Source organism: Chanodichthys erythropterus, chromosome 15, assembly GCF_024489055.1.
Source record: "Chanodichthys erythropterus isolate Z2021 chromosome 15, ASM2448905v1, whole genome shotgun sequence".
NCBI classification, from domain to species: domain Eukaryota; kingdom Metazoa; phylum Chordata; class Actinopteri; order Cypriniformes; family Xenocyprididae; genus Chanodichthys; species Chanodichthys erythropterus.
Window position 1 is genome coordinate 18,458,941 of NC_090235.1, and position 27,294 is coordinate 18,486,234.

The following is a 27,294-nucleotide window of genomic DNA, read 5'->3' on the forward strand; positions in this document are numbered from 1 at the left end:
ATTAAACTAAAACTGAAATAAAAAATAAATTAAACCTGAATAGCAAACAAAGGCACATAAAGAAATTACTAAAAACAATAATCATAAAAATTATTATGGAAACTAAAAATATAAAAATAAAATCTAATTCAAAATATTAATAAAACTATAATAACATTTAAATAACACAGGTTATTGTTATTTTGCACTTCCTTTTAGTAATGCTATTTAAAAATGACACACTTATCACACTAAACAGGAACAACAACAACAACAAACATTACAAGAAAGTGCATTAGTAGTTGCAGCCTATATTAAATCATCTTAAAATCCAATAATATTCGATATCCAGTAGCTTATATAGAAACATTGTGCTGGTTCTCTATTTAAAGATGAAAAAGAATAAGCCACTTCCTTCTAATGCTTTGTTGTCCACCCACTACTGGAGATTTTTGCTTTCCTTTTGGGAAAAAAAAAAAAAAAAAAAAACATCTGAAAGTACATCCAGCTTTTTTTACAAATGCAATCGATAGACCACATATTAGCTAGTACAAAAGATGGAACATTGAGGGCAGGAACTGCCCTGTCACTCTTGAGTCGGAGCTGCAAGGTCCAGCCCCAGCGCTACACGTCTAAAGCAGCAGGACGTGATGAATGACCAGCCTGAACGGAGGTCCGCTGATAAGAGAGCCAGCCAATTCTACAGTTTAAAACCCATCTCCCAACCTAAAGTTGAGTCTTGAAGCTCAGGATACCTGCATAGCCTCAATTTGTTGAAAAATCCTGGAATGTATCCCACTTCTACATTTCGGGGGTTTAAATCTACGAATTGTCCTCACTGTTGATGAAATATTAATTTAAAAAAAAAAAAAATCTGTTCTCTAAAGACTTTTTGCCTTGAAAGTCACTAAGATTTTCTGTGTTGAATCCTCAAAGTGTTTCAGCAGCTCAAGCAAACTTGCTAAAGAAAATAAACGCCGGAGGGGCTGTGCGCATGAATACCGCTGCCACAGATAATAAATCGCTCTTTCCTTGCAATCTATAGCTTTGGCTGAGTTTCTCCAAATTGTTTAATTTTACATGACAACACACTTGCTGTGAGATACGCCCCAAAATATGACATTGCTAACATTTTCTGTGCTTTGCATCTTGGTGGGGAAGTTTCTTGATAAAACAGCTGAAGAAAAGGAACTGACACCTGTGCTGCGGTGTCTTTGTGAGATCACTAGAAACGATGAAAGAATAGTGTCTCTGGCACTTTCTCATTATAGCCCTCTTGAGTGCTTCTTAGCTATTCAGAACTGGGAAACTTGCTGTTCGTTCTATGAATATGGATTTGTACAGATTGCTTGAATGAGACATTCATTTGAATGTGACTCCTGGTTTTATCAAAATTAGTTACACTTTATTTCAATGGTCCACTTTAGATATTCTGCTAACTATAAGTAACTTTGCAACTACATGTCATCTAACTCTTATTATTGCTTATTTAAAAACCAATAATTTTCTTGGTTATTTGGCAACCCAACGCTGTCTAAATATTGAACAGAACACATGCTGGGTTATTTCTACTGCAGCTTGTTGGGTTTTATATGTTAACCCATTTGCTGGGTTGTTTTTTGACAGTTCTGGGTCAGTCAATTTGATATTGAGGGATTTTCAATTTAAATAATAAAAATGCACTCTGAAATCACTCTGAAATATGTATAGGACAAGAACAGTTCATAAACTGTACAGTATTTTTTATTCAATGCCATTATTCAAAATGCTGGGTTAAAAACAACCCAAGTTGGGTTGAACATGGACAAACACAGCAATTGGGTTGTTTTAACCCAGCGGTTGGGCTAAATGTTTGACCCAACTTGCTGGGTAGTTTTGTTTAACTCATCTATTGTTTAAAAATTAAATTTCTTGCCTAAAATGAACCCAAAGTATGTTGGAAATTAACATTTATTAATATGTTTAATAAATGAACATTTATTAATCAGTTTAATGAATAATGATTAAACAATAAACATTTATCAAATTGCTTATTAATAAATGTTCACCTGATTATTATTGTTGCCTCTAGTAATTATGTGTCTGATTTTTAATTTCCAACCATTTTGGGTTCATTTTAAGTCAGACATATCATCATTTTTAAACAATAGTTGGGTTAAATAAAACTGACCACCAAGCTGGGCAAACATTTAACTCAACCACTCGGTTAAACAACACAATCACTGAGTTTATCTATATTTAATCCAACTTGGGTTGTTTTAACCCAGCATTTTTTTTTAGAATATGAGGGGATAATCCTGAATGAAATTAAGGTTTAAATTAAACTGACCCAGCGCTCACAGTAAAAATGACCCAACAGTTGAGTTACAGATAAACTACCCAACACTGGGTAAAAATAATAAAAATAACTCAATAAAACAGGGATGGACTTCACTGCAGAACATGAGATCCAGGGCACCAAAAATGATGATTTCACCCCCTGGAACACAATTTTTACCTGGCAAAAATAACGTGTTATCAAATATTAAACAGACAGTCTGCTAATACTCTAAAGACTGCAAGTTGACATACACTGTGTGCAGAATTATTAGGAAAGTTGATTTTCTGATCATATTTTTTTTTCCAAGCGCATTTTACCAATTTCAATCCACATCAATCTTAATAACTACTATTAATATTGTTTTAAATCATTTATGAGTGATGTATAATTGTTCATGAAGGCTGGAAATGAAAAATGCCTCATATTCAGGTGTGCAGAATTATTAGGCAGGTTTTCTTTTACAGGCAAAATGAGCCAAAAAAGAGATTAACTCAGACTGAAAAGTCAAAAATTATTAAATACTCATGAGAAGGACGCAATACTAATGTAATACTAGAAATTGCAAAGTTAAAGCATGACCAAGGGACAGCAAAATGCTCATTGGGTCAGCGGGGTCATCCAAAAACAGCTGGAGAAGAAAAGACACATGTTAACCGGCAAAATAATTAAGAATTAAGGTGAAGAGTTAAGTGTGAAACCATCAGGAACCCTTTAGTCTCCACCATTTTCCAGTACTGCAACCTACCTGGAGTCTCCAGAAGTGTGAGGTGTCAGGATCTCAGAGACTTAGGTTAGCTAAAGAATCCTAAAAAATGATCCGCTCTTAATAAGAATCACAAGCTGAAGTGTTATAAAATACATGAAGACTGGGTTTTTATAGGCCTTATAGACAGTGCAAGGTGTCAGGATCTCAGAGATTAAGGCTTGAGAGTGACTCCTGAAGGACCAGCACCACATCCTCTTGTACCACTGTTTGAAGAATTTATCTTCCAGAATCTGGCAGTAAGGTGTGGGAGTTCACTTTTAGGCCATCTCTTATCCTGAAATGTCCATCTTGCAGAGATGGACTAAAAATGATCTTCCAAAACTTACTGCCAGATTCTGGAAGATAAATTCTTCAAACAGTGGTACAAGAGGATGTGGTGCTGGTCCTTCAGGAATCACTCTCAAGCCTTAATCTCTGAGATCCTGACACCTCACACTTCTGGAGACTCCAGGTAGGTTGCAGTACTGGAAAATGGTGGAGACTAAAGGGTTCCTGATGGTTTCACACTTAACTCTTCACCTTAATTCTTAATTATTTTGCCGGTTAACATGTATCTTTTCTTTTCCACCTGTTTTTGGATGACCCCGCTGACCCAATGAGCATTTTGCTGTGCCTTGGTCATGCTTTAACTTTGCAATTTCTAGTATTGCATTAGTACTGCATCCTTCTCATGAGTATTTAATAAATTTTGACTTTTCAATCTGAGTTAATCTCTTTTTTGGCTCATTTTGCCTGTAAAAGAAAACCTGCCTAATAATTCTACACACCTGAATATGAGGCATTTTTCATTTCCAGCCTTCATGAACAATTATATATCACTTATAAATGATATAAAAACAATATTAATAGTAGTTATTAAGATTGATGTGGATTGGAATTGGTAAAATGTGCTTGGAAAAAAAATATGATCAGAAAATCAATTTGCCTAATAATTCTGCACACAGTGTATGTCAACTTGCAGTCATTAGAGTATTAGCAGACCGTCTGTTTAATATTTGATATTTTTGCCAGTATAGTTGCAAAGTTACTCATAGTTAGTAGAAGGTCTAGTATCAAATCAGTTCTCCCGTATCAGTTCCGTGAGGAAACCAGACGAATCTGTGCTGCTTAGAGGCGATTTCTAAGTGAACCTGACACTGAATCTGATGATGGCAGCGGTTTGAAGGGCAGCAGTGATCTTTTACAGAAACTCTTTAAGAGAGCTGAAGAGAGGATGGTGATGGGCCAGTGAAGGGCATTAACAGGCTTAGATGTTATCCCCCTGTCACTGCTCCTGAGAGCAGATCTCAGACCCCTGGAGAAGGCCAGACTCTCCCCAGGGCGTGTCTGTGTCACACTGACTTATCAGCAAGATTACTGCAAAATTTGTAACCTTTGCTAAATCATCCTGGAATTCAGTCGGATGGCTTAGGCTTTATGCAAATATGAAGCTGGGAAGAGACGGTTTGCTCTATTTTAATAAATAAGCATTTTTAAAAAATGATGGAAAATAAATGATGAAAGCATGTTTTCTCGATAAAAGAAGTGGTGATGTGTTTGTGCAGCAGACACCGGGTGGAGGTATTTAGTTTAGTGTGGAGGGTGTGGCCGTCGTCTGTTCCTGTTCACCGGTTGAGGTCCTGCCGTTTGTCCCCGTCATGGCTGCTTGTTACATCGCTCCAGCAGGCAGTGCTTGTTTGGACCTCAGATGCAGAGTAAACCTTTTGTGTACAGACTTCTTATGTATTGTGACCAACACAGAGACACTCACTTAAAATGACAGAGCATGGATTGGACAGTTGGCTGGTTTTTGTTGTCTTTTCCGCTGATGTACCGGATCTCTCATTTTCGTTTCATTGATATTCCCGTCGGCCTCAATGACAAACGCGAGTGATCCATCACCACTCTAAATGGCAAAATTGACAGCCCTCAAGGGCTTTGAATGCCTGTTCTGCTGACACAAGATTATCACATTTATCCTTTTTTATTTAATCCTTCCAATGTGACGCTTTTTCATATCCAATGCGGTGTTGGCGGTTGGATGCTCGTTCCCGAAACTCACATTTTTCAAATGCGGATGAGGCGTCAGCAGGTTATAATCAACACGATTAGCATGCAGAGAGATGTTCTCATAGTTCTGTGCTTCTTATTGTGCAATTTACAAACCAACCATCAGCTCTAAGATCTTTAAATGATCCAGCTATAGAATCCTGAGATCAGGGGCCGGCGTCGTGACAAGCGAAGGGCATGTTCATCTTTTAATTCATCCTGTTCCACCCGCTCTGAGATGGAGGTAATTAGGGATATTAAATAAGGGGAGTTGCCAAGTGAAGAAGTAAGGACATGGATATGACTCTGTTCAGCGGTTGGAGTGTCTTTTTCCAAGAGTCCAGTGCATCGAAATAATAATGTTCCTCATTATTTGAGAAAACTACAAGTCTGATATGTTCATTTAAAGATGTATTGGCTTTTTATGTTATTTATGTCATTCATTAAGAAACACTAGCTGCATTATGGATTATATTTTACATGTTTGAAGCTCCAGACATTATTACAAGGGAGACTTTTAGGTAGAAATCCATAACTTGCTGAGCATTTGTGATTACAAAAAAGAACAAATCAAAACCAAAGCCTCAGGGAGAACAGCATTACACCATAACATACAGTTTTGTACATGTAAATGATTATTATTAGTATTTGTTCAAGTAAAAATTATGAAAATGAACTAAAAGGTGACGTCTTGATGGGGCAAATGCGTCAGAACCATTTTTGTAAGTCATTTTGTTTTCCTTTGTTTGGGTAATGTTCTTGCTGTATTGTTTGATGTAATGAAGTAATTAATCTTACTCGACAGATCCTCTGTTACTATTCTTGGCATAATCAATAGTAATTCATAAAGTCTGGGGGGAAAAATGGAGTTACATATTTTATATTCACTGTGGTTAGTACACTCTAGTTTCCTTTGTACTGCTGGTTGGGTCTTCAGAAATAAAGACACAATAAGAAGTCCACTTTAAGGTCTATAAACAACAGCATGGAAAGCTTAAATAGGCCTCTGTTGTTAGAACTGTCTGTCTAAACCTTCTAAAAGTCAGCGGTGAATTCATGGCCTCCTGCTAGCAAGACGTCTGCCGCCCAAGCCGTGTGTAACAGCACAATCAATGTACCTCTCTCTTTATTTTCCAAACTAGTCCCTGGGCCACATTCATTTCTAAGTGCTACTGCTCTGCCCTTGGTTCAGATCCAACCAGGACATAAAGCTTGAATTGGTGATTAAATAACAAATAATTCAAATAAAATGTTGTGCTTTTGCACCCGTAGCCCTTGGCTTGTCTGTGTGGCTTGGAAATGTTGCCAGAAATTATTTTTATTCAATATGAATTACAAGGAAAAACTTGTTTACATTCTTGAATGTATGGTGGAGAACTGGTCTGACTCAACACTGAGAAATCTTCCTGTGCCAAGACTTTCTCAGTGAATAAATAGAAAAAAAAAAGAAAGAAAAAAAAGCATAATGTTTGAGCATAAACAACATCTGCAAAGTTACAAGAGATATACAAGAGTTATAAGAGATCACTGTTTTAGGACTACAACAAACGGCTGGTAGGGACTACTAATGAGCTTCTTTCCATGTTGGTGACATCACTAACCCTACAATTTACATAAACCCCGCCCCCAAGAACACACAACAAAGGGGGCGGGGCCATGTTGGGCTGCTTTAGAGAAGAGGAAGAGTTGTTGTAGTAGAGTGTTGTTGTCATGCCGTCATTTTACGCCGGACTGCTTCACAAACGAGGGTCAATTCAACACAAAAGATGAACATGACGGCACATGCTAGTGGATGAGTTGAATCAACTCCACAGCAACTACATCAATTTATCCACTAACCATTCAGAAACGTCTAAAAGTTGTAACTTCTTCCTGAGTCTCTCCATCAGTGTCGACTCCGGTTTGAACAATGTAAGGCTGAACACGTCGTCATTTTGGCTGTGTGAGATTCTCCAGCTTTGTTGTTGTTGAGCTGTTAAAGCTCCGCCCTCTTCTGGAAAGCTGCCCAGCTCATTTGCATTTAAATACACACAAACAAATGGTGTGTTTTGTTCACAAATTGTCAAATAAATGCAACCTTGGTGAGACGTCTTTCAAAAACATCTTACAGACCCCAAACATTAAGACTGCAGTATATATATAAATAACATATTATATATAATTTTTCAGTCTATATATACAACATCATTTTCCTTATCATGAATACAGTGCTAAAAGTGATTTTTTTTTCCCTTTTAGAATTGCAGAGCAGTTCTTGTGGAAACCCCGGCGTCCCGCCTAAAGGCATCCTGTATGGTACGCGCTTTAATGTAGGCGACAAGATCCGCTACAGCTGTGTAACCGGCTATGTGCTGGACGGCCATCCTCAGCTCACCTGTGTGACCAATGCTGGCAATGCCGCCGTATGGGACTTCCCAGTGCCCATCTGCAGAGGTAAGCGAGCATTCCGATGGCTCTACATGTGACGTGCATGACCGATACACCGCAAGTGTGTGTGTGTTTGTGCATTCTGTTTCCCTGCATGAGTCTTTGATGTTTTCCTGTGTTCTTTTGTCCTTGCGGATGCTTGTGCGTGCATGGGCGAAGATATGGACGAGTGGCTATATCGGCGTATAAGTACTAGGTTATTTTGATTAGAAATGGCGCAGCCTTTCATTCTGAGGCCACTTGAACATTAGAATCACATCACATGTTTGCTCTTGTCAGCTCTTATATTTCCTATCCTCGTATTTCAATCTTCCATTCTTTCATTTAAAGCACTGTAAGGGTCCTTTTGCATCTTTTTGACTTTTTCAATCATGTTTTCATTTCCTTTCATCATTTAGCTCACTTTACTGGCCCACGCTATTGTTTTTCTTCCTTAAAGATGAGTCAGGACTCTGCGTGTTTGTTGCGAGTGGATCAAGATTTATGGTCCCATGTTCAGACCAATTATAATGTGCATTAGCCATGACCATTCTCAAATAAGAATCTCTCCATAGACAGCCTGCGCCAGTTTCTGCTCCAGCGTGTTTAATAGAAAGGGGGAAATGACAGCGTCTGGATCATGCTTGCTTTGGTTGGACACAAATTGCAAAGCCAACTGTGCTTGAATAGAAAATAGCCTGAGGTACTAAAATGTGGAGCCTCAACCTGGCCCAGAATGCAGTGGGGTATGGATGAGCAGACCACTGTGCTTGCTGCACTTGTCATCTGGCACTTTCTTAAAGGAACAGCGGCACTTTTAAATCTGATATGTGATGATGTGGTTTAGTTATTGAATATTTTGTCGATTAAATGTGGAATTGCATACAGTACCGTAGCATTTTAATTTCACATTAAATGCGCTTTAGTTCATTTCGTAATGCATGTTGGGTTTTGTGTCTGTTTTAATGTATTTAATCATTGAATATTCATAAAAACATTACAGAACATTCTTGATTTTCTACTTTGATGAAAAGTGAATCTTTGTGTTAGATGGTATCTGCCCTTTTCCTCTTTTATGAGCAAAGGAGATGGGAGATTTTTACATAAAAGCAACTCTGGAATTATTTTGCATGGCAATTTACAGTGACCATTAATTTTAGATTAGGGGGGAGGGGGTTTTAAACCTTAAGTCAGGAGACCTTTAGAAATACTGCTTCCTCAAATGTCAATGTTATGCTAAAATTCTGTAATGTATGCATCTCTGAATGCAGGAGTGGGGATATAAAAAGCTCTCAAGAATATTTGTGGCCCACTGGCACTTTTCATTTACACTTCTAATTGCATTATGGATGCTCTGGGTTAAATATTTTTTTTTTTTTTTTTTTTTTTTTTTTTTTTTCTGTGCACAATTATTATTAGTAGTAGTAGTATTATTGTTGATGCTAATAATTGTTAATTTATTATTTTTTAATATATATATATATATATATATATATATATATATATATATATATATATATATATATATATATATATATATATATATATAATTTAAAAAATTATAAATTAAAAATAAATAAATAAATAAAATATTTTATCTGTTATATTTTTCTGAATTTGTTTATTTTTTATAACATACAGTATACATATCTAAGTATTTTAGTTTTTTAGTAGTATTGTTGTGTGTGTCTGTGTATATATATATATATATATATAATAATATAAAAATTACATAATGTGTGTATATGTTATTTATGCAAATTGTATGTATTATATTTTTCTGATTTGTTTATTTGTTTGTTTATATGAAATAAAATATATTACAACAAGGTTAATTTGTTAATGTTAGTTAATGCATTAACTAAAATAAACTAACAATGAGAAATACATTCTTACAGCATTTATTAGTTAATATAAATGTTCATGTGCATTAACTAATGTTAACAGATACAAATTTTAATCTAACATTAATTTAGATTTAGAAATGCAGACATATTGTTCATCATTAGTTCAAACTAAATCTTATTGTAAAGTGTTACCTATATACATAAATAATGCATATTCAGCATTGTGGTATTTTGGAATTGACTGTAACAAATGTTTCTGTCAGCTGTTTCTAACTTCAGTTTTAAGATTTTTTCTCAAAATTGCTTGGTTGTGCATATCTCCATTCTCGGATGCCTTTGGCACAGTTGGTCAGTCTGTAGTTTCAAGGTGTGAAATAGGCATGACAGCAACTGCTGCACATGTAGCCAAGCCGAAACGACAGTCGCAGAGATTTTATTTAGCCAGGGTGAAAACTCTTACCCAGACATTACCAAACAATACGGTCAACACCCAATCCCAGGCTGCACAACGCGGTGGGACTTGTTTATCATAATATTCTCATTAGAGAGTTAGAGACCCTTAAAAAATTGGCATTTTTACATTTTCCTGAGCATTTTTTGTTTTTGAAACTGAGCAATGGAAACAAAGCCTTTTCTTAACACAGTCACCAAAATGAATGCTGCTTTTATATATATATATATATCAAGAGGCAAACCATTTTGTATCTGGACCTCTTCCAGGGGAGCTCTCGGCATGTTTTATTAACATATTGAGCGGGCTAATTTGGTCCAGTAAATTTTGGCTGCTAATAAATGTTTGTGGATGGGCTCAGTCCTCTGCAGAGGTCAAGGATAACAAACTGGTAAACCCAAATGAAATGGGCCGTCCTGTCACGGCAGAGGGAATGTAGCTCTGTTAATCAGACAGCTGTAAAATGGCATAATTTAGCCGGATGAAGTTACCTGTTATCATCGCATGCTTTCGCTGTACCTCAGCTGGAAACTGTTGCCTTTAAAGGTCAAGCATGTAGCGAGATGAAAAAACAAATACTCTGATGCTAGAACTGTAATGCAAGTCAGTAATTAACCAAATCGATCACGTCGTTGATGAATAGTATACACATGCGTATTTGTGGCTTTGGATGATCTCCACTAGTGCTTATGCTCCTAAACCAATCCTTCTTAGCAAGGCGAAGTGCGGAATGGCTAAAATTATCCTTTGTCGGATAGAATTCCTCAAGGAGCATTAAAACGCTGATAATTTGACGCTGAGGCTATGAGCCTTAATGACTGGCTTTTGATGTGCTAGACTTTAATTTTGACAGGGTCTTTTTTTATTAACGAGTTCAGACTCGCTGTGGGCTGCAGCAATCGTGCCTCTCCTTCCCTCTTCCTGTCTGGCTTTGACAACCATAGGGACCACCTGCTTAACGACGTAAATCCCTGATCAATCCCACACAACTTTGAGCAGCCCTGCCGAAATTGGAGCTGACACCCGCACCCTTCTTTAACGCAATGCTCTTGCCAGGGACTGCTTATGCACTGACTTGATTGCTTTAGAGAATCTGTCTCTAACTGCACAATTTAAGCCCATGAGGACCCTGTCATGTCTGACCAAAAAAAAAAAAAATGGACAAGACTTTGATCTTTTTTTGTTTTACCCAACATTGGTGATTCAACTATCAGATGAAGATTATAGAGCAGTGTTGTTTTAGTATTATTTATTAGTTCACTTCAGAATGAAAATGTCCTGATAATTTACTCTCCACCATGTCATCCAAGATGTTTATGTCTTTCTTTAGTCAAAACGAAGTTAGGGTTTTTGAGGAAAACATTCCAGGATTTTTCTCCATATAGTGGACTTCACTGGGGTTCAACGGGTTGAAGGTCCAAATGTCAGTTTCAGTGCAGCTTCAAAGAGCTCTACATGATCCCAGACGAGGAATAAGAGTCTAATCTAGAGAAACAATGAGTTATTTTCTAAAAAAAAAATATATAATTTTAATCACAAATGCTCATCTTGCACTGCTCTGCGATGCTCCACGCATTACGTAATCACGTTGGAAAGGTCACGCGTGACGTAGGCAGAAATACGACAATACTCCTTTTTTTTTTGTAAAGACCGTTTGACTTAGTCTTTGCATGTTCACTTTGTAAACACTTGATCGGTACTTCTACCTACGTCATGCATGACCTTTCTAACGTGATTACATAATGCATGGCGCATCGCAGAGCAGTGAAAGATGAGCATTTGTGGTTAAAAAGTATATAATTTTTATGTTTTTAGAAAATGACGAATCGTTTCTCTAGATAAGACCCTTATTCCTCATCTGGGATCATGTAGAGCTCTTTGAAGCTGCACTGAAACTGACATTTGTACCTTCAACCCGTTGGTCCCTGTTGAAGTCCACTGTATGGAGAAAAAACCTGGAATGCTTTCCTCAAAAAAATTGACATGTAGTTGTAAAGTAACTTACAGTTAGCAGAGTGTCGAAATAAAGTGCTTTTAATAGATTTAGTAAATGATAACAGTGCTATAGAGAGTCTATTATGGTACGTTCTTGGCAGATAATGAAAGGGTGTTTCTGGGTAAACGGGATTTGGCTTCTAGACTCCTGGTTTGATGGAAGTCTATTTAATCTGCTGTTGCTTTTTTGCCGAGTGGGCGCTGCCGTTGCCACATTTTCTAGCCCCTTGACACTTTCATATGCTAGTGATATCTCAATGTCTTTCCCTTATGTTGTCTTTAGCGCAGATTATCTGATTAATACAGTGTAATTTACTTCTTCATCTGGAGATTGCAAATACAGTGCAGCTGTTGTAGTGAGAATAATTAGTAGTTTAATTACCCTTTTTTGTGACCAAACTCTCACTTAATGTTTTATTTTATTTAATGTTGCCATTGCTGATTATTTGTTAACATCCAGAAATAATGAATTGCATTAAAAATATTGTGTGTATATACAGCTATGGAAAAAATTAAGAGACCACTCCAAGTACAGAAATCAATGTTAAGTGGTCTCTTAATTTTTTCCATAGCTGTATGTATGTATATATATAATTTATTAAGTCTTCATAAAATTCATTTGTGTGCCTAGTTACAAAATCACAAGTTTGACATGTTCTCATATTCTTCTGTCCTGTAGTAATGGAAACATGATAAAATGACCTGTTTCCAGGTCAAAGGGAAAAATGGTCTCAAACTAACAGCAGTGTATTACAGAAGCAGTGTTTCGTTCTTTCTCACGTCTTTGTGTTCCATCTAAGTGAATAAGCAGCACAAATGATGATTATACTGATTATTGTTGTCTATTTCACCTGCAGATGATCATCCTAAGATATTCTGAGAGTCTTCTCTGACGCAAATGTACGTCACTGTCTTCAGAAATGAAATACTGGTCACGTACCTGCCTATTTTCAGTGCAGAAAATGCTCCTTTAGTAGCACCTTAAGGGTTCCTCCGGAGATTGTGCAAAATGATTGTATATTCAGGACAGAAAACATTAAAAAAACAAATATAGATATAGTTACAGTACTGCATCATATAACCTACTTTCTGTTTTACCTTACACAACTGGTTTTCAAACACAAATTGAAAGTTGACTGCTATCTGAAAAGTTTGAGTACCACTAATTTTGATAAAGACAAATGCTCTAATTCATACGAACATAAGATGCCACATTACTGTCTGTATTCCATTTACTTTAGACCATGCAGCCATAATGATGTTGATTAATGCTGTGGTTTTAATGATCTCACCACAGTCTGTAGGACAGTATGTAATTCCCTTGAATTCAATTGCTATGTGTAACTGTCATTTTGGTGATGGACGAAGCCCATTTATCACATAAGTACAGCAATGGAGTGCAGCACTGACCATATTGGATGATCTCAGACTGGAGCCCTGCCAGAACGGGGAGGTGAATACCTGCATCAGAGGAGACTGCTGCATTGAGCTCATGCAGGGGTTCAAAAGTACAGCTGATACCCTGAGAATTTCAGCTTCCATGGTTTGACATTCTTCAGTGCAGATTGAGCCATTGCACAGGCGTTATTAGCAACTTTCTCAGCATCTCACTCACACACAATGTGAGAAATTAGTTTGTGAGTCAACTCCGCAACATTTAATTTCTACACCAATAGCGGCACCAAACAGAATTGCAATAGGCTGTAAGTGAAGAATAAAAGCATTTCTATGAATCATTCTTAAAGAGGACCTTTTATACTAAATAATTCCTGCCCAAGGCATTCGCAAAATAAAGAGGCGGAGCCTGGTTGAGTTAGTTAGTAGTGTGTTGAAACTCACGGTTATGGTAAGGGGCGGGGCATTTCCCAAACACATTCGAAGCACTTGACCAATCACAACACACTGGTCTAGCTGACCAATCAGAGCACATTGTGCTTTTCAGAAGGAGGGGCTTCATAGAGACAGGAACTAAACAGAGCGTTACTGACAGACTGGGAAGAGAGGAGATGCAACAATGCAGAATATGAGGACAATAATGTGTTTTTTGAGCATTCAAGCATGAAAGCATGTTCTAGTAGAGCCCAAAAACAAAATCAAGACTTTGAAAAAGGGCATAATATGTCATTTTTAAATTGTTCCATTGAAATAAGGCAGACAATTTTATAAGAATAATTTAATGTACGATTTACACAAATTCTGCCCCACCTCGTCTGCCATTTGTTTAGTCAAACAAGTAGTCCTGCCACCAATTTCACACTATTATTTGAGCCATAAGTTGACATGTTAGAGCACTCAAATAAACAAGCAAACTTTTGCAAGTTTTACCAAGCCACAGTGTGTACTCTCTTCTGGGAAGTCAGTCTACGAATGGCTTACTTCTTGCCAGTGGCTTTATCCACCTGTTTTTGTGATGGGGCACCGGTGACAGTCCTGGCTTACTTGATGCCCTAGGCAAGATAAGAAATGACCAAAACTTTTTAACAGGTCCGTAGTTCTTAAAATATGTAACGTGTTTGTGTTTCTTTCATCTATCTATCTATCTATCTATCTATCTATCTATCTATCTATCTATCTATCTATCTATCTATCTATCTATCTATCTATCTATCTATCTATCTATCTATCTATCTATCTATCTATCTATCTAATCTCGATAATGTTTGCTTCTAGCTGTCTCGGCATAATTCTTTAAGAAAATAGCGGTCTCGCTAAATAGCATGATCATACAGACCTATTAAAGACCTCAGTGAATTATTACACAGGCTGCCGTTCCATATGCCACGGACGTTCACTGCCTTTGGTGTTTTCCTTCACATGAGTGCAGGCAGCCTATGATCCATTCATCATGATTTAAGGAGTGAAGTGAGAATTACTCCCTCTCTCTGTTTTTGCTCCCACTGCCATGTTTAGTGAATGCGATTACAGTTTAATAGTAATTGAGGTTTTACTGTATCCTCTCGCCCTGATAATTAAATTTCACCAAAGACATGCAACAAAGAGCTGCTTAGAGATTAGACATAAAGCCACAGATTTTAGCTACTGACTGTAAATACCTAATATCAATGTTAAAGGGGACCTATTATTCCCTTTTTAAAGTATTGATTTTGTTTTTGGCCTCTACTACAATTGGTTAAGCATATTCTAGTTGAGGGCAAAAACAAAAAGACTTTGAAAAAGGGACTAATAAATCAGATGTCATGGAAATGAATAAAATCTTATAACTCTATGGGCATCCATAGTTTGGATGTTCAAAAAACACATTATTTTCCTCATATTCTCCATTGTTGCAGCTCCTCTCTTCCCAGTCTGTCAGTAACACTCTGTTTAGTTCCTGTCTCCATGAAGCCCCTCCTTCTGAAAAGCACAAAGTGCTCTGATTGGTCAGCTGGAGCAGTGTGTTGTGATTGGTCAACTTTGTGCTTTGTAACTTTTCACAGACCTTCTACATGTCAAACAGCGACATTGCAAACTAAAGAAAGTTGAACGTGAAAAAGCAGAATAGTTCCTATTGCTGTCTATGAATCAAATCAAAACTGATTTTATTAATACCTTAGAAAGTATTTTTTTGAACACATGCAGTAGAAGGATGTTTTCCAGGCCTTTAATGTGAATATTGTTGTAGTTTTGCTTGGACAGAGCTATGAATTATTCACCTGATACCCTGCTCCAAAGGAAAGGAAAAGAGCCACAACTCTTATTTGATGTATTTTTAAATAAAGACTTCAATGACAGACAGACATTATATTTAGGAATGTTAATATTAGACACACAAAGTTGCCTGACAGTTCTTTGATGGCTTCTCTGAGGTAATCTTCACACAGAGCGCATCTCCCGGACAAACGTATCATGTGCTTTTTCTCTCACTCTACACAAAAATTAAGTCTTTTAGGCATTGAGATGTACAAATTCCGGTTGTTTTTTTCCCCTGTTGCGCTGTCTCATCTTGGACAGCGGCCCCACTCGAGGGGTAGAACAATGCTGATGTAAGCTCCAGGCCTCTTAGATGCTAAATGGAAGTGGATGTCTAGGAAAAAGCCCTGAAATGTCACCCTATTCCAAGGCTTAATGCCAAATGAGCTCACCATTTGATAACTTGTGGTATGAATCAGCTAAAAAGAGCAGGGCGGACATTTCCTTACTGCTTACAGTTTGGAAGAAAATACAAGTACAAGAGTACAAACTAGAACCTGCAATTTAGTCTGCATCTCAGGTCTTTGCTTAATAATAAATGCTTAACACAAGCCTTGATGCATAAGTTCAATTCATTTCAAACCAATAATAGGATGTTTGTTATACTTTTCGTTCACGTTAAATAGTAATATGATGTAATGAACTTTGGCACTGGTGAGCAGGACATGGTACTTTTCTTTACCCAGAATGCGTTTATCCATTCAAAACGTGAAATGCAGACACTGTTTCTTAAGTTAAACTTACTTTAAATTAATTATGGAATGGCATATCATCCACAAGACCCAAGCGCAAAGGTCAAACATAATCCCAAATGACATACTGTGCACTTTGTACTCTACCGTATGAATTATATAAGGTGGAGTGCATGAAGTGTCCAACATTCCACACTCGGTTCAAGAAGTTCTGGTGTTTAAAGTGCAGTTTTTCTTTTTTGGAATGTTCAGTGTGAACACACTATTTACTCTGTTTATACTAAAAATGGCATAGAATAGTGCATAAGTATGTGTACTTGTTAAGTATGTGCCTGTAGAAAAATTAAAAAAAATGTGCAGTGGAATGTAAGAGCGCCAATATTTAGTCTAATAGCTAGTAAATGTAAATAAAAAAAATCTAAAGATATACAAACAATAAACATTAGGTATGAAACCCTGTGTCTGAATATGCATACTTATTGTACATAGTAGGCAAAAAACAGTATGTGAGCCAAGTAGTATGCCCGTTTCAAATTATTCATAAAACAGTAGGTGAAAAGTACTGCAAAGTGCGCATCTGATGGATACTTTACTATCCGATGAGGCCACAGGAGAGGATTTGTGATTGGCAGTGAATGTAACATGTCCAAATTCCCGTAATACAACACATATTTATACTACTGTATATAGAATATTAGTATATAGGTGAGTTCCAAACCATGCAATTTCGGATGCAGTTGCTGTCTTTATGGGTGAACCATTGAATTGTTCACTCGACTCATTCAAAGCTTGCTAATTTATTCAGGAATGAAACAAGTGGTTGCCTTCATGAGTGAATATTTCAATAATTCCAACAGATTTGTTCAAAAGCACTGATTCATTCGAACCACTACTACACTCTTAAAAATGTTTGGTTAAAATCAACCCAAGTTGGGTTGAAAATGGACAAACCCGGCAATTGGGTTATTTTTAACCCAGTGGTTGGGTTAAATGTTTGCCCAACCTGCTGGGTAGTTTTATTTAACCCAACTACTGATTAAAGATGACTATATGGCTGGCTTAAAATGAATCCAAAATAGGTGAGAAATTAAAAATCAGACACATAATTACTAGAGGCAACAATAATAATCAAAAGGTGTACATTTATTAATAAGCAATTTAATAAATGTTTATTGTTTATTATTCATTATCTTATTAATACATGCTCATTTATTAAACATATTAATAAATGTTAATTTCCAGCATATTTTGGGTTCATTTTAAGCAAGCAATACAATAATTTTTTTTTATACAACAGTTGAGTTAAATAAAACTACCCAGCATGTTGGGCAAACATTTAACCCAACCACTGGGTTAAAACAACCCAATTGCTGGGTTTGTCCATTTTCAACACAACTTGGGTTGTTTTTAACCCAGCATTTTTTAGAGTGTAGTGTGTTGCTTGGAGGCTCAAAACGGTAATGTTTTGGATTTTCATTGGTGGAGCAAAAATAGGCAAAGCGAATGGAAATATTGTGTCTAAAGTGTTAGTTACTCTGTTGTATAAAATCAAGATCACACTTAGAATCATGTTGTTTTTAACATTGCAGTATGACACCCTTATGAAAGGAAAAAAGAAAATGAATCTTTCCTAAAACATTTTGAATCTACTAATAGGAAGCAGTCAGCTCTGGCGTTCCCATCATGTTTTGACAAACTGTACAAAACATTCCTGCCCTTTAGAAGCAAACGATTTTAACCCTGTCTGTTGAACTGTGTTAAATTAAAAGACAACCAAGCCCTTAATGCTAGATTCTATCTAATGGAGCCTTTGTGCTCCTATCCATTGAATGATAGTTTGGTACAGCAACGTTCTGACACTTTAATGCCTGGCTTGCCTGGGCTGTCTACTCCAGAAACATTCACCTGTCAGAGTTTCACCTGCCCACTTTACTCAGCATGTGAAGCTCTTGAAAGGTTATATTAATGTCTTTGCTCCTGCTTGCTTGGTTTTCAGCACAGAAAAGTGTTTCTGTTAAGTTCTGAAGGTCAAATGCTATCGGAAACTGTTATGGGTTGATTATGGGTATAGTTTGTTTCCCGTTGTTTTCCTGAATCACATGCATGCATACTTGCAATTTGATCCTTAATTCTACACAATGAGGAATTTTATATGCTTGCTTCATTTGTACTATGTAATTTCAGATGGCAACTCTCAGACATAATTCAGTGCACCAGAACATAGTTCTTATGAATCCAGCATTAAATATTTAAACTCTGCCTTTAGAGATTTAAAAATTACATACAATATTAAAATGTACAAATACATGTTGTGTGCTGCAGGCTAAAAGTAATTCTGCAACATTTTTGTTCTTTTCTTTATTTGCTCTACAAATGAGTCTTTAAATAAAATATGTATTGGAAACAAATTGATAGCCTGATTAGCTTCGTTCATTGTGCATATTATTCATCATAATGCACCTGTATAAGTGTATAATGCATTAAAACAAGAAGAAAAACCATGAAAGGCATTGTATAATTGATGAAGCTCACTCTGAATTAAGGCAATAAAGAATAAATAAGTAAACACACATATAATGATATTCAGTCTGGCCAATAAGCAGTGCGTTCACTGCGCTGCTCTTAAAGAGTAGGAAAGATAGATCTAAACTCAGTTTAAAGAGGTGGTTGATTATGATTTCACTTTTTTAACTTTAGTTAGTGTGTAATGTTGATGTTTAAGAATAAACAACATCTGCAAAGTTACGAATTTAAATAATTCGCTGTTTTATCTTCTGGAAAGGGGGCGGGAGCAGCAGCTTATTTGCATTTAAAGGGACACACACAAAAATGGTCTGTTTTTGCTCACACCCAAATAGGGGCAAATTTGACATTATAGGTCCTTTAAATTACTTTCCTATTGTTATAATAATGCATAATATATATGTTTATATGTGTGTATGCATTTATGATCAAACATGATTTTATATTTAAAAAATGTTGGCGCTGCATTCAATCGAGCTGCCGTTTCTCGTAATTGACGTTGTATGTTTGAAATAAGACAATCTCAGATGTTGACAAGCCGTCCGCCTTGATCGTTCCTGTACCCCAAGGGGCAGTTAATATGCTGTGCCTAATCCTATCCACAGAAACAACAAGCACAGTGATGAATATTTACTGAGCTGAATGGTGCTTATCTCCTGTTTGGCATGGAGGACAAAGAATTGCAGATCCTGTTTATAGAAGTACATTTACATTTTTTCACCACGCTCATGCATAATTGAAGCAACATATTGAGAGATGTCAGATATATAGCCCGTCCCTAAAGGCAGCATTAATGTAGTCTTCTGTATTTAAAGAAAGGAGAAATCCTACACTTTTCAATCTCTAGCTCATTTAACATCAGCATACTCTGACTGTTTTATAGACACTCATTCTCACATCAAACACTTGTTTACAAGGTGGTTGAGAAATTAAGCGGTCAAACACTATGCATTATTTGATTTATGTTATTTAACAAAATGCTCTCATGATCTCCATCGTTATGGTTGAATGATTAATTGAGTTCAGCTTCATTATTGGCTCTTTCCACATAATTGCATCGCAGCTTTGAGAGCCATTTTGTTTGCAATGAATAAAGCTGAAAAATGAATCTCAGATATCATACATCAAATAGAGTACAGGAAATGATACAGTATAACCAGAACAGATATTTATCTTGTTCAAACCATACTTTTTAACTAAAGCTCTCCAACACCATCTGACTGGATTAAAATAGATTGTGTGGTTATTTCTTTTTCTAGTCACACATCATTACAAAAACCTTGTCAGACAAAGGTGGAAAACTGATTAATTTACAGCTATATCTGTTCATTTGGGGCTTTGACTGCTCACCATTCATACATAATGATAACACTCAAAGGCTTTACCGAGACAAAAGACATCCAAAACCTATTCACTGTTTTATTTATGATTCCTGAGGAATTCCACCTCATCCTTTTTGTGGTGAATACCATACATGGCTGCCATCCCTAAATGTCCATGTTCAGTATTCATTTGACTCATCTCTTTTAATTGTCATTTTGTCATTCAGCAAGGATGAAGGTCCTGGAATTCAATGCATGATCCGAGCCAATTCAGCATGCCGTTCATCTTTTTTATCCTCTGCCATTACCGGTTTGGGGAATCACTCTCAGCGCTGGATTTCATAACACCATTGCTATAGTAGATCATAAAGGTGAAGTATGTAATTTTTAAACACTTGAAATGTTAATATGCTACCTATTCTAGTTTAAAGTCACATGAAATAGAAGTTGTGATAGTCTTTTCTTCCCTATTGTTAAACAGCTTCTTCAACAAGAAGAAATGTAGGGCGGGACTTGATTTTGTCCATTGGGAATTGATTGGATGGTTGTGGCTTGCTATTGGTGGATTTCATGTGAGGTTGCCCCGCCCTCACGCCAGTAAACACATTAGATCTTGCTGCAAGAGGGAGGGAAAGTTATTTTGATTAAAGATTACAAAGCACACAATTTAAAACAAATAATGTGCAATGCTAAATAAGCACTGCAATTTTCCATAAAAAAAAAAAAGATTTCTCCATTTAGATTTAATGTCAATTTGAAGAGTTACACATTTAGGTTATTTCATCTGCGGGTGTTTTCAAAACATTGCTTTGCTTGTGAATTCATAATCTGAAGGTTTGAGTTGAAATGCAGATTGTAATATTTTGAGGTATTGTTTTTCATGACTATTTTGAGAAAGTTGAGGCAGAAGGCTGAGTTTAGTCCTCTTTTAATAGGCGTAGCATTGTGATAGACACATTTCGATAATGAAACGTGCCCTGCTTATGCAAGTCAACTTGTCACCGTGACATGCTACAGTGTCACAACATGTCAGAAAACAAAATGACTCTTTAATGACAAGATCCTTCTAAAAACTGGTGTTGGCTTGTCACGGAGTAGCCTAGTTTCTGCTCAGTATTCAGATATTTGAGACTTTTGTTTGACCGTGGTTGAGTTACCTTTACTTTTGATGTCAGCTTACAGAGTTATTTGAGCGGTATAAATCTGTCATATAAAGCTGAAAAGTTAAGCTCGCATAAGAACAGCTAGATTTTGGCTTGCTAGTATTTATACAAGTCACACAATATCTGAGGGAATTCTCCTATAAACCCAATGGTTTGGTGAATATATTGTTTTCAGATTTTGAAACTTCAGGGATGGGAAAATTTCAGAATTTGCTTCTTTAGATAATAAAGTAGAATTTGAATTGGCTAAGCCCACAGGATGCTAAAATGGAGTTTGAATTGGAATGACAGAAATTCCAATTTAGAGGATTGCAATTCAAAGAAATTCATCACACGTTATTCAAACAAGAAAAGAACTGTATTAGTGCAACACAGCTTCTGTTTTCTGTTTCGAGGTAAATTAGAGCACTCCAGGTATTTATGTTTTTGATCTGTAAAATGAAAGGTCTTTTATTAAATATAATCAAATGTATATAAATTATGGTAACACTTTAAAATAAGGCTCAGAAATGTACTGCATATAGGCCTTTGTGTTAAAATAGTTAATGCAATAGCTAATATGAAATAACAATGAACTGCATTCAGCAGTTGAATTTAATTTGTACATACTGATACATTTTTAACATGTATAGTTGTATGAAGTAATATTATACAACTAGTGCATTAGCAATGGACTGTACACTCTAAAAAATGCTGGGTTAAAAACAACCCAAGCTGAAAATGGACAAACCCAGCGATTGGGTTGTTTTAACCCAGCGGTTGGGTTAAATGTTTGCCAACCTGCTGGGTAGTTTTATTTAAACCAACTATTGTTTAAAAATTGCTATATGGCTAGCTTAAAATGAACCCAAAATAGTTGGGAAATTAAAAACCAGATGCAATTAGAGACAACAATAATAGACAAAAGTTGAATGTTTTTTAATAAGCTTTAATATTTTATTAATATAAATGTAATAGTTTAATAGTTTATTAATATAAATGTATTAATAAGCAATTTAATAAATGTTTATTGTTTAATAATTATTCATTGAACATTAATAAATGTTCATTTCCAACATACTTTGGGTTAATTTTAATTAAGCAATACAGTAATTTTTAAACAATAGTTGAGTTAAATAAAACTACCCAGCAGGTTGGGCAAACATTTAACCTGTTTTTTAGACTAGATTAATACATGCTGTAAAACTACACTGTACTTTTAGTTCTAGGTTTTTTTTTTTTTTTTTTTTTTTTTTTTTTTAATAAAGTGTTTTTTAAATTATAATTACAGTTTTGCATCTTACATCCTCCATTTAAAATCAGTGCAAATTCGAGTTTAAAAGGCATTCTCATTTCAATTCTGAATGGTGATATAAACATGCTCATGAAAGCCTATGGTATTATAAAAGAAAAATTGTAGCCTTTGAGCCTTTTGCTTTTTTGATGAAGAATTAACTGTTTTTGATTTCAAGGGCATGAGAGTCATGGAAATAAAATTTCATGCCACAACACATCAAAAGCAAATCTGGCACCAGAAAACATAAGCACATCAAGCCAGTGAAAAACGGAGCACTAATAAGGCAGTGATGTAAATGAGGGTTTTGTAAAATGATCGATCTAGCAGCTCAGAGAACAATAGCAGGTGCCCAGCCTGTGCCAGAGGCTTTTTTTCTTCCTTTCGTTTTTTTTTTCTTCTTTTTTTCCCCTTGCTGCATGTTTCTAATCCTCTAGTTGTAGTTGGGGGGGTTTGATTCTGCTCTAGGGTCCTCCTATAGAGCCTGTATGATGATCACTTCAAACCCATCAGCCAGTTATCACATCGAGATATTGACACTCGAATGTGGGAACCATCTCAAATTAAAGGTCTCGTCAGCAAATTAACACATTTCGAGGAAAATACACAACACGCTTTTTCTAGGGTTCCAGATTGTGCTTTGACAGTAATTGCCTCATGGCACATCAAGCTTTTTTTTCTTTTACTATTTGACAGTTTATTTGAACACCCATCAGACTCTGGCCATGTCAGCCATGGCAAGCTTGATTTTCGTCGAGCAGAAATGGTTGTGTAAAAGAAGGAATAGGAAATGTAAGGAGGAAAGACGTAATGAAAGTAAGAGCTGGAGAGGCATGTTCCCTGATCTGAGGCCTGTGATGGCTGTGACAGCTATTTGAGAAGTAATAATAGCAGTGGAGAGGCACAGTCAACAGAGCCGAGGGGTTTCTGAGAACAGTTTCGTGAAGATATATATATAAAAAAACAACAACAGAACTGATTTTTCTAGTGTTATTTCTACCTCCCCAGGTTGAAATTCTCCAAAGTGTACCCAAACAATACCACTGTTTCTCTTCAATAAATGCAACAAGTTTTTAAGAATCCTTCAAAATGTTCTTCAGTTTATTTGAACACCCATCAGACTCTGGCCATGTCAGCCATGGCAAGCTTGATTTTCGTCGAGCAGAAATGTTTTTAAGAATCCTTCAAAATGTCTATCAAATGCTATTTTTTTGGGAGGAAAAAAAACAGTGTTTGTTAAATATGCATGTATACGTTTTAAATTAATGGTAAATTGTATGTTGATATATCATGGCGCATTAGTGCACACCTTCATAGGTGTTTCTCATTGTTTTTAGTAAATGAAATACTGCAGCAGGAGCTGTATATGGATCACAAATGCCAAAAACTTGCATTTTGTCCACACATTTTTGTTTTCTTTTGAGATGGAAAATTGACAGATATGTGTTGCAGTTCTTTGTCATTTTTGCCCTCCAAGTCTCCGTACAAGTCACATGGCTGAAAACTATGAATACACTCATAAAAACAAAGGGTGTTTTAAATGGTTAGTTCACCCAAAAATGAAATTTCTGTTAATTATTACTCACCCTCATGGCGTTCTACATCCGTAAGACTACATCTTCAGAACACAAATTAAGATATTTTGATGAAATCCAATTTTTTTTTTATCCTCCATTGAAAACAACGACATTACCACATTCAGTGTCCAGAAAAGTAAAACCGTTAAAATAGTCGTGTGACTACTGTGGTTCAATGTTATGAAGTGACAAGAATACTTTTTGTGCGCAAAAACAAAACAAAACAAAAATAATGACCTTATTCAACCATTTTTCCTCTTCCCTGTCAGTCTGTTACGCAGTTGGCCCAGTGCTGCGTTTTCGTGTTTACGTCCGAACGCTGGCTCATTATTGGCTGGCTCCTACGTCATCATCCTGCTGATCACATGATCAGGCGTTGGCCAATACTGAGTCGCCATTCGGATGTAGAACCTGGAGGTGTTGCAACAAAAATAGAGTAGCAGAATGACAGGAGAGAGATGAATTTGTTGAATAAAGTTATTTTTGTTTTGTTTTTGCGCACAAAAAGTATTCTCGTCGCTTCGTAACATTAAGGTTGAACCACTGTAGTCACGTTGACAATTTTAACAATGTTTTTACTACTTTTCTTGACCTAGAATGTGTAATTTTGTCGCTTTATACAACAAAACAAAGATAAACAAAGGTCTTACAGGTGTGGAACGACATAAGGGTGAGTAATTAATGACTGAAATTTCATTTTTAGGTGAACTAACCCTTGAAGAGTGTAGTTTAGCAAACTTTTTTGCTGTCAATTGTATTGGTTCCACTTACGCCTCACCTCTCCCATCAAAAGATTTGCACAAACATTCAGCACTGAACATGTGGTTTCCCAGGAGTGACTGTCACATGCCTTCACTGTAGCCTGCCAGCCAATAGGAAACAATAAGGTCACCCCAAAACTAACAGGAGGCAACAGCTTGCTTATTCTTCACTAGGGCAAGCTGGAGGATGTAGACAGCTGGAGGATGTCTCTATAAGCCAAAGAAGATAAAAGAAGAAGTGAAAGGCCTCAGTGCTAGAGGACACACTTGCAGGATGTATACAGACATGGAAAGGGACTGTAAAGAGTCAGAGGTACAGCACAGTGTTTAACTGCATTTGGGTAAGCCTCAGACATCATGCCTTCGAATCTTTGGTGTCTGATGCGTATAGCACATCAAATTAGTCATCATGTGATTGGTTGAATTCTACAGGATTCTTTAATGGTCCACCTGGAAACAAAGCCGTCATGATGCCAAACCCCCTCATGGATGAAGAAAGCTATAAACATTTATTTATGTATTTTTATTCATTAATTTCTTGCAGTATGATGGAGTAGTTGTGCAAAGCATTATGGGTAGAGCTACTGTATATGTTGTGGAGTCTAGGTGTGAGTTAGAAGCCAGAAACATATGATTAGGCTACTAATTGACAGGGGAGCGAGCGGTTTTTAGCTGGGCGTAGTTAGGCATCACTCAGTTATATTATTTCTGGCTTGAGCTGCCAGTGTGGAAATGAAATAGCTGAGACTATTAGCACTATGAGTTATATTTTGTAACAGAAGTTAACCAAACCATCAAACATTTGGACTGAAGAAAAGTCCAAAAATGTTGACCTGTCCGTCACTTAAATTGCCTTGTACAGTGTTGTTCTAAAACATCCCAAAAGGTGCTTTCAGAAAATCACAGTATGGTTTTTCTCAAACCAGCGTTACCTTGAAATACTCTAAGAACCGTATTGCTTCTAAAGTAGAAGCACATCTCATTTTTACAGTTACATTTGTGTCTGTGTGTTGTTTACAGAACTTGACCCGAGTGATCCCTAGCTACTGATTTACTGAAAATGCAGCTAATTGGATGCATGCTGTAGGGTAATGACAGATGTTCCTTCAGTGAGCCGCAAGCTTTCACTTTCACCCACGAACACTTGCTTCTTACTTCACGCACATGCATAAGCTGGAATAAATTAGGTTGAAGACAGGCTGAGTAGTCACGAGTACAGTTCTTGCAGTAAAACATGATAAAATAACCTCAAATATAGAACTGCATTTAGCTTTCAGACGCACTGGATCTTTATAGTGTGCCAGACAGGATCTGAAAAAGAGATTTTCCTTCGATTTGGTTCAAATTAGGTAGTTTGAGATGAGATAATTACAATAAATGAAAAGTCTCTTCATATATGTCACTTTGTGGGGAAATTGCAGAAAGTAATGAGAGCAAAATCTCCTCACACATTTAAATGGTATCACTTTTTTTGTTTTGACATGGCTATCAAAAATTTTTCTCTCACTTAAATGCAATTTTCTTTCTTTTTTCTTTTTTTTCTTAAGTTTGTGATGAAACAGCACTTTGGAGAGAAGTGTTATAATTCACAATCACTGCCTCTCAGGAGAGACTTGCTTTAGCACAGTATGTTGAAAATGGCTGATTACACATCTGAAAGCATTAATTACCACAATGTCTCTGTGATCTCTCTCTCTCTCTGTGTGTGTGTGCGTGTGTGCGTGCACGCGTTTTGAAATGTATCCCAGAGTAAATTGCAGCTGAAAAGACTTTTTAGAGGTACTTATCAAAGGATGGACAGGAGGCAGATTGTAGGACAAAAGGAAATTACAGTACATAGAAATATATAAAATAGTAATATAAGTAAAAGTAATGAATATGTAGGTTTGTGCACTCTGCTTTCAGGGAAAATGTAATAGATTAAAGAGCAAAACAGAATGATTTTTTTTTTTTTGGGGGGGGGGTCATAGTGAGGACTACTAAAACATACTCAAACCTCAAACATTTCTGTAATTTTATTTTTATTTGTATTTACCCACAGGCACATTTAACTGATCATAAGTGACAGTAAAGACATTCATAATGTTAAAAAAAAGATTTTGATTTCAAATAAATGCTGTTCTTTTGAACTTTATATTCAGCGAAACTGTTAATAGGGGTGTGAATCGTTACTGGTCTCACGATTCAATTCCATTACGATCATCATGTCAATGATTCGATTCAATTCCACAATGCGTTGCATCCTCAATTTTCAATATTACTGCACATGGCTATTTTCTTCATATGTATGATATATGAACTCCCTTTTTATATACACTTCCGGAACTAATAAAAACTATACTGAAAGTGCACGAAACTGTCAAGTAGTGTACTTAAAGGATTAGTTTATTTTCAAATAAAATTTTCCTGATAATTTACTCACCCCCATCCAAGATGTTCATGTCTTTCTTTCTTCAGTTGAAAAGAAATTAAGGTTTTTGATGAAAACATTCCAGGATTAT

General features: G+C 36.3%; 1 protein-coding gene across 1 annotated transcript in view; it reads left to right on the forward strand.

The window, feature by feature from the left end:
• Positions 1-27,294, forward strand: part of csmd3b (CUB and Sushi multiple domains 3b) — a 514,670-nt gene that overhangs the window by 165,546 nt on the left and 321,830 nt on the right. Inside the window, exon 4 of the mRNA XM_067361816.1 lies at positions 7,332-7,526. Within this exon, the coding sequence (XP_067217917.1) occupies positions 7,332-7,526 (195 nt within the window). The remainder of the gene's footprint in view (positions 1-7,331; positions 7,527-27,294) is intronic.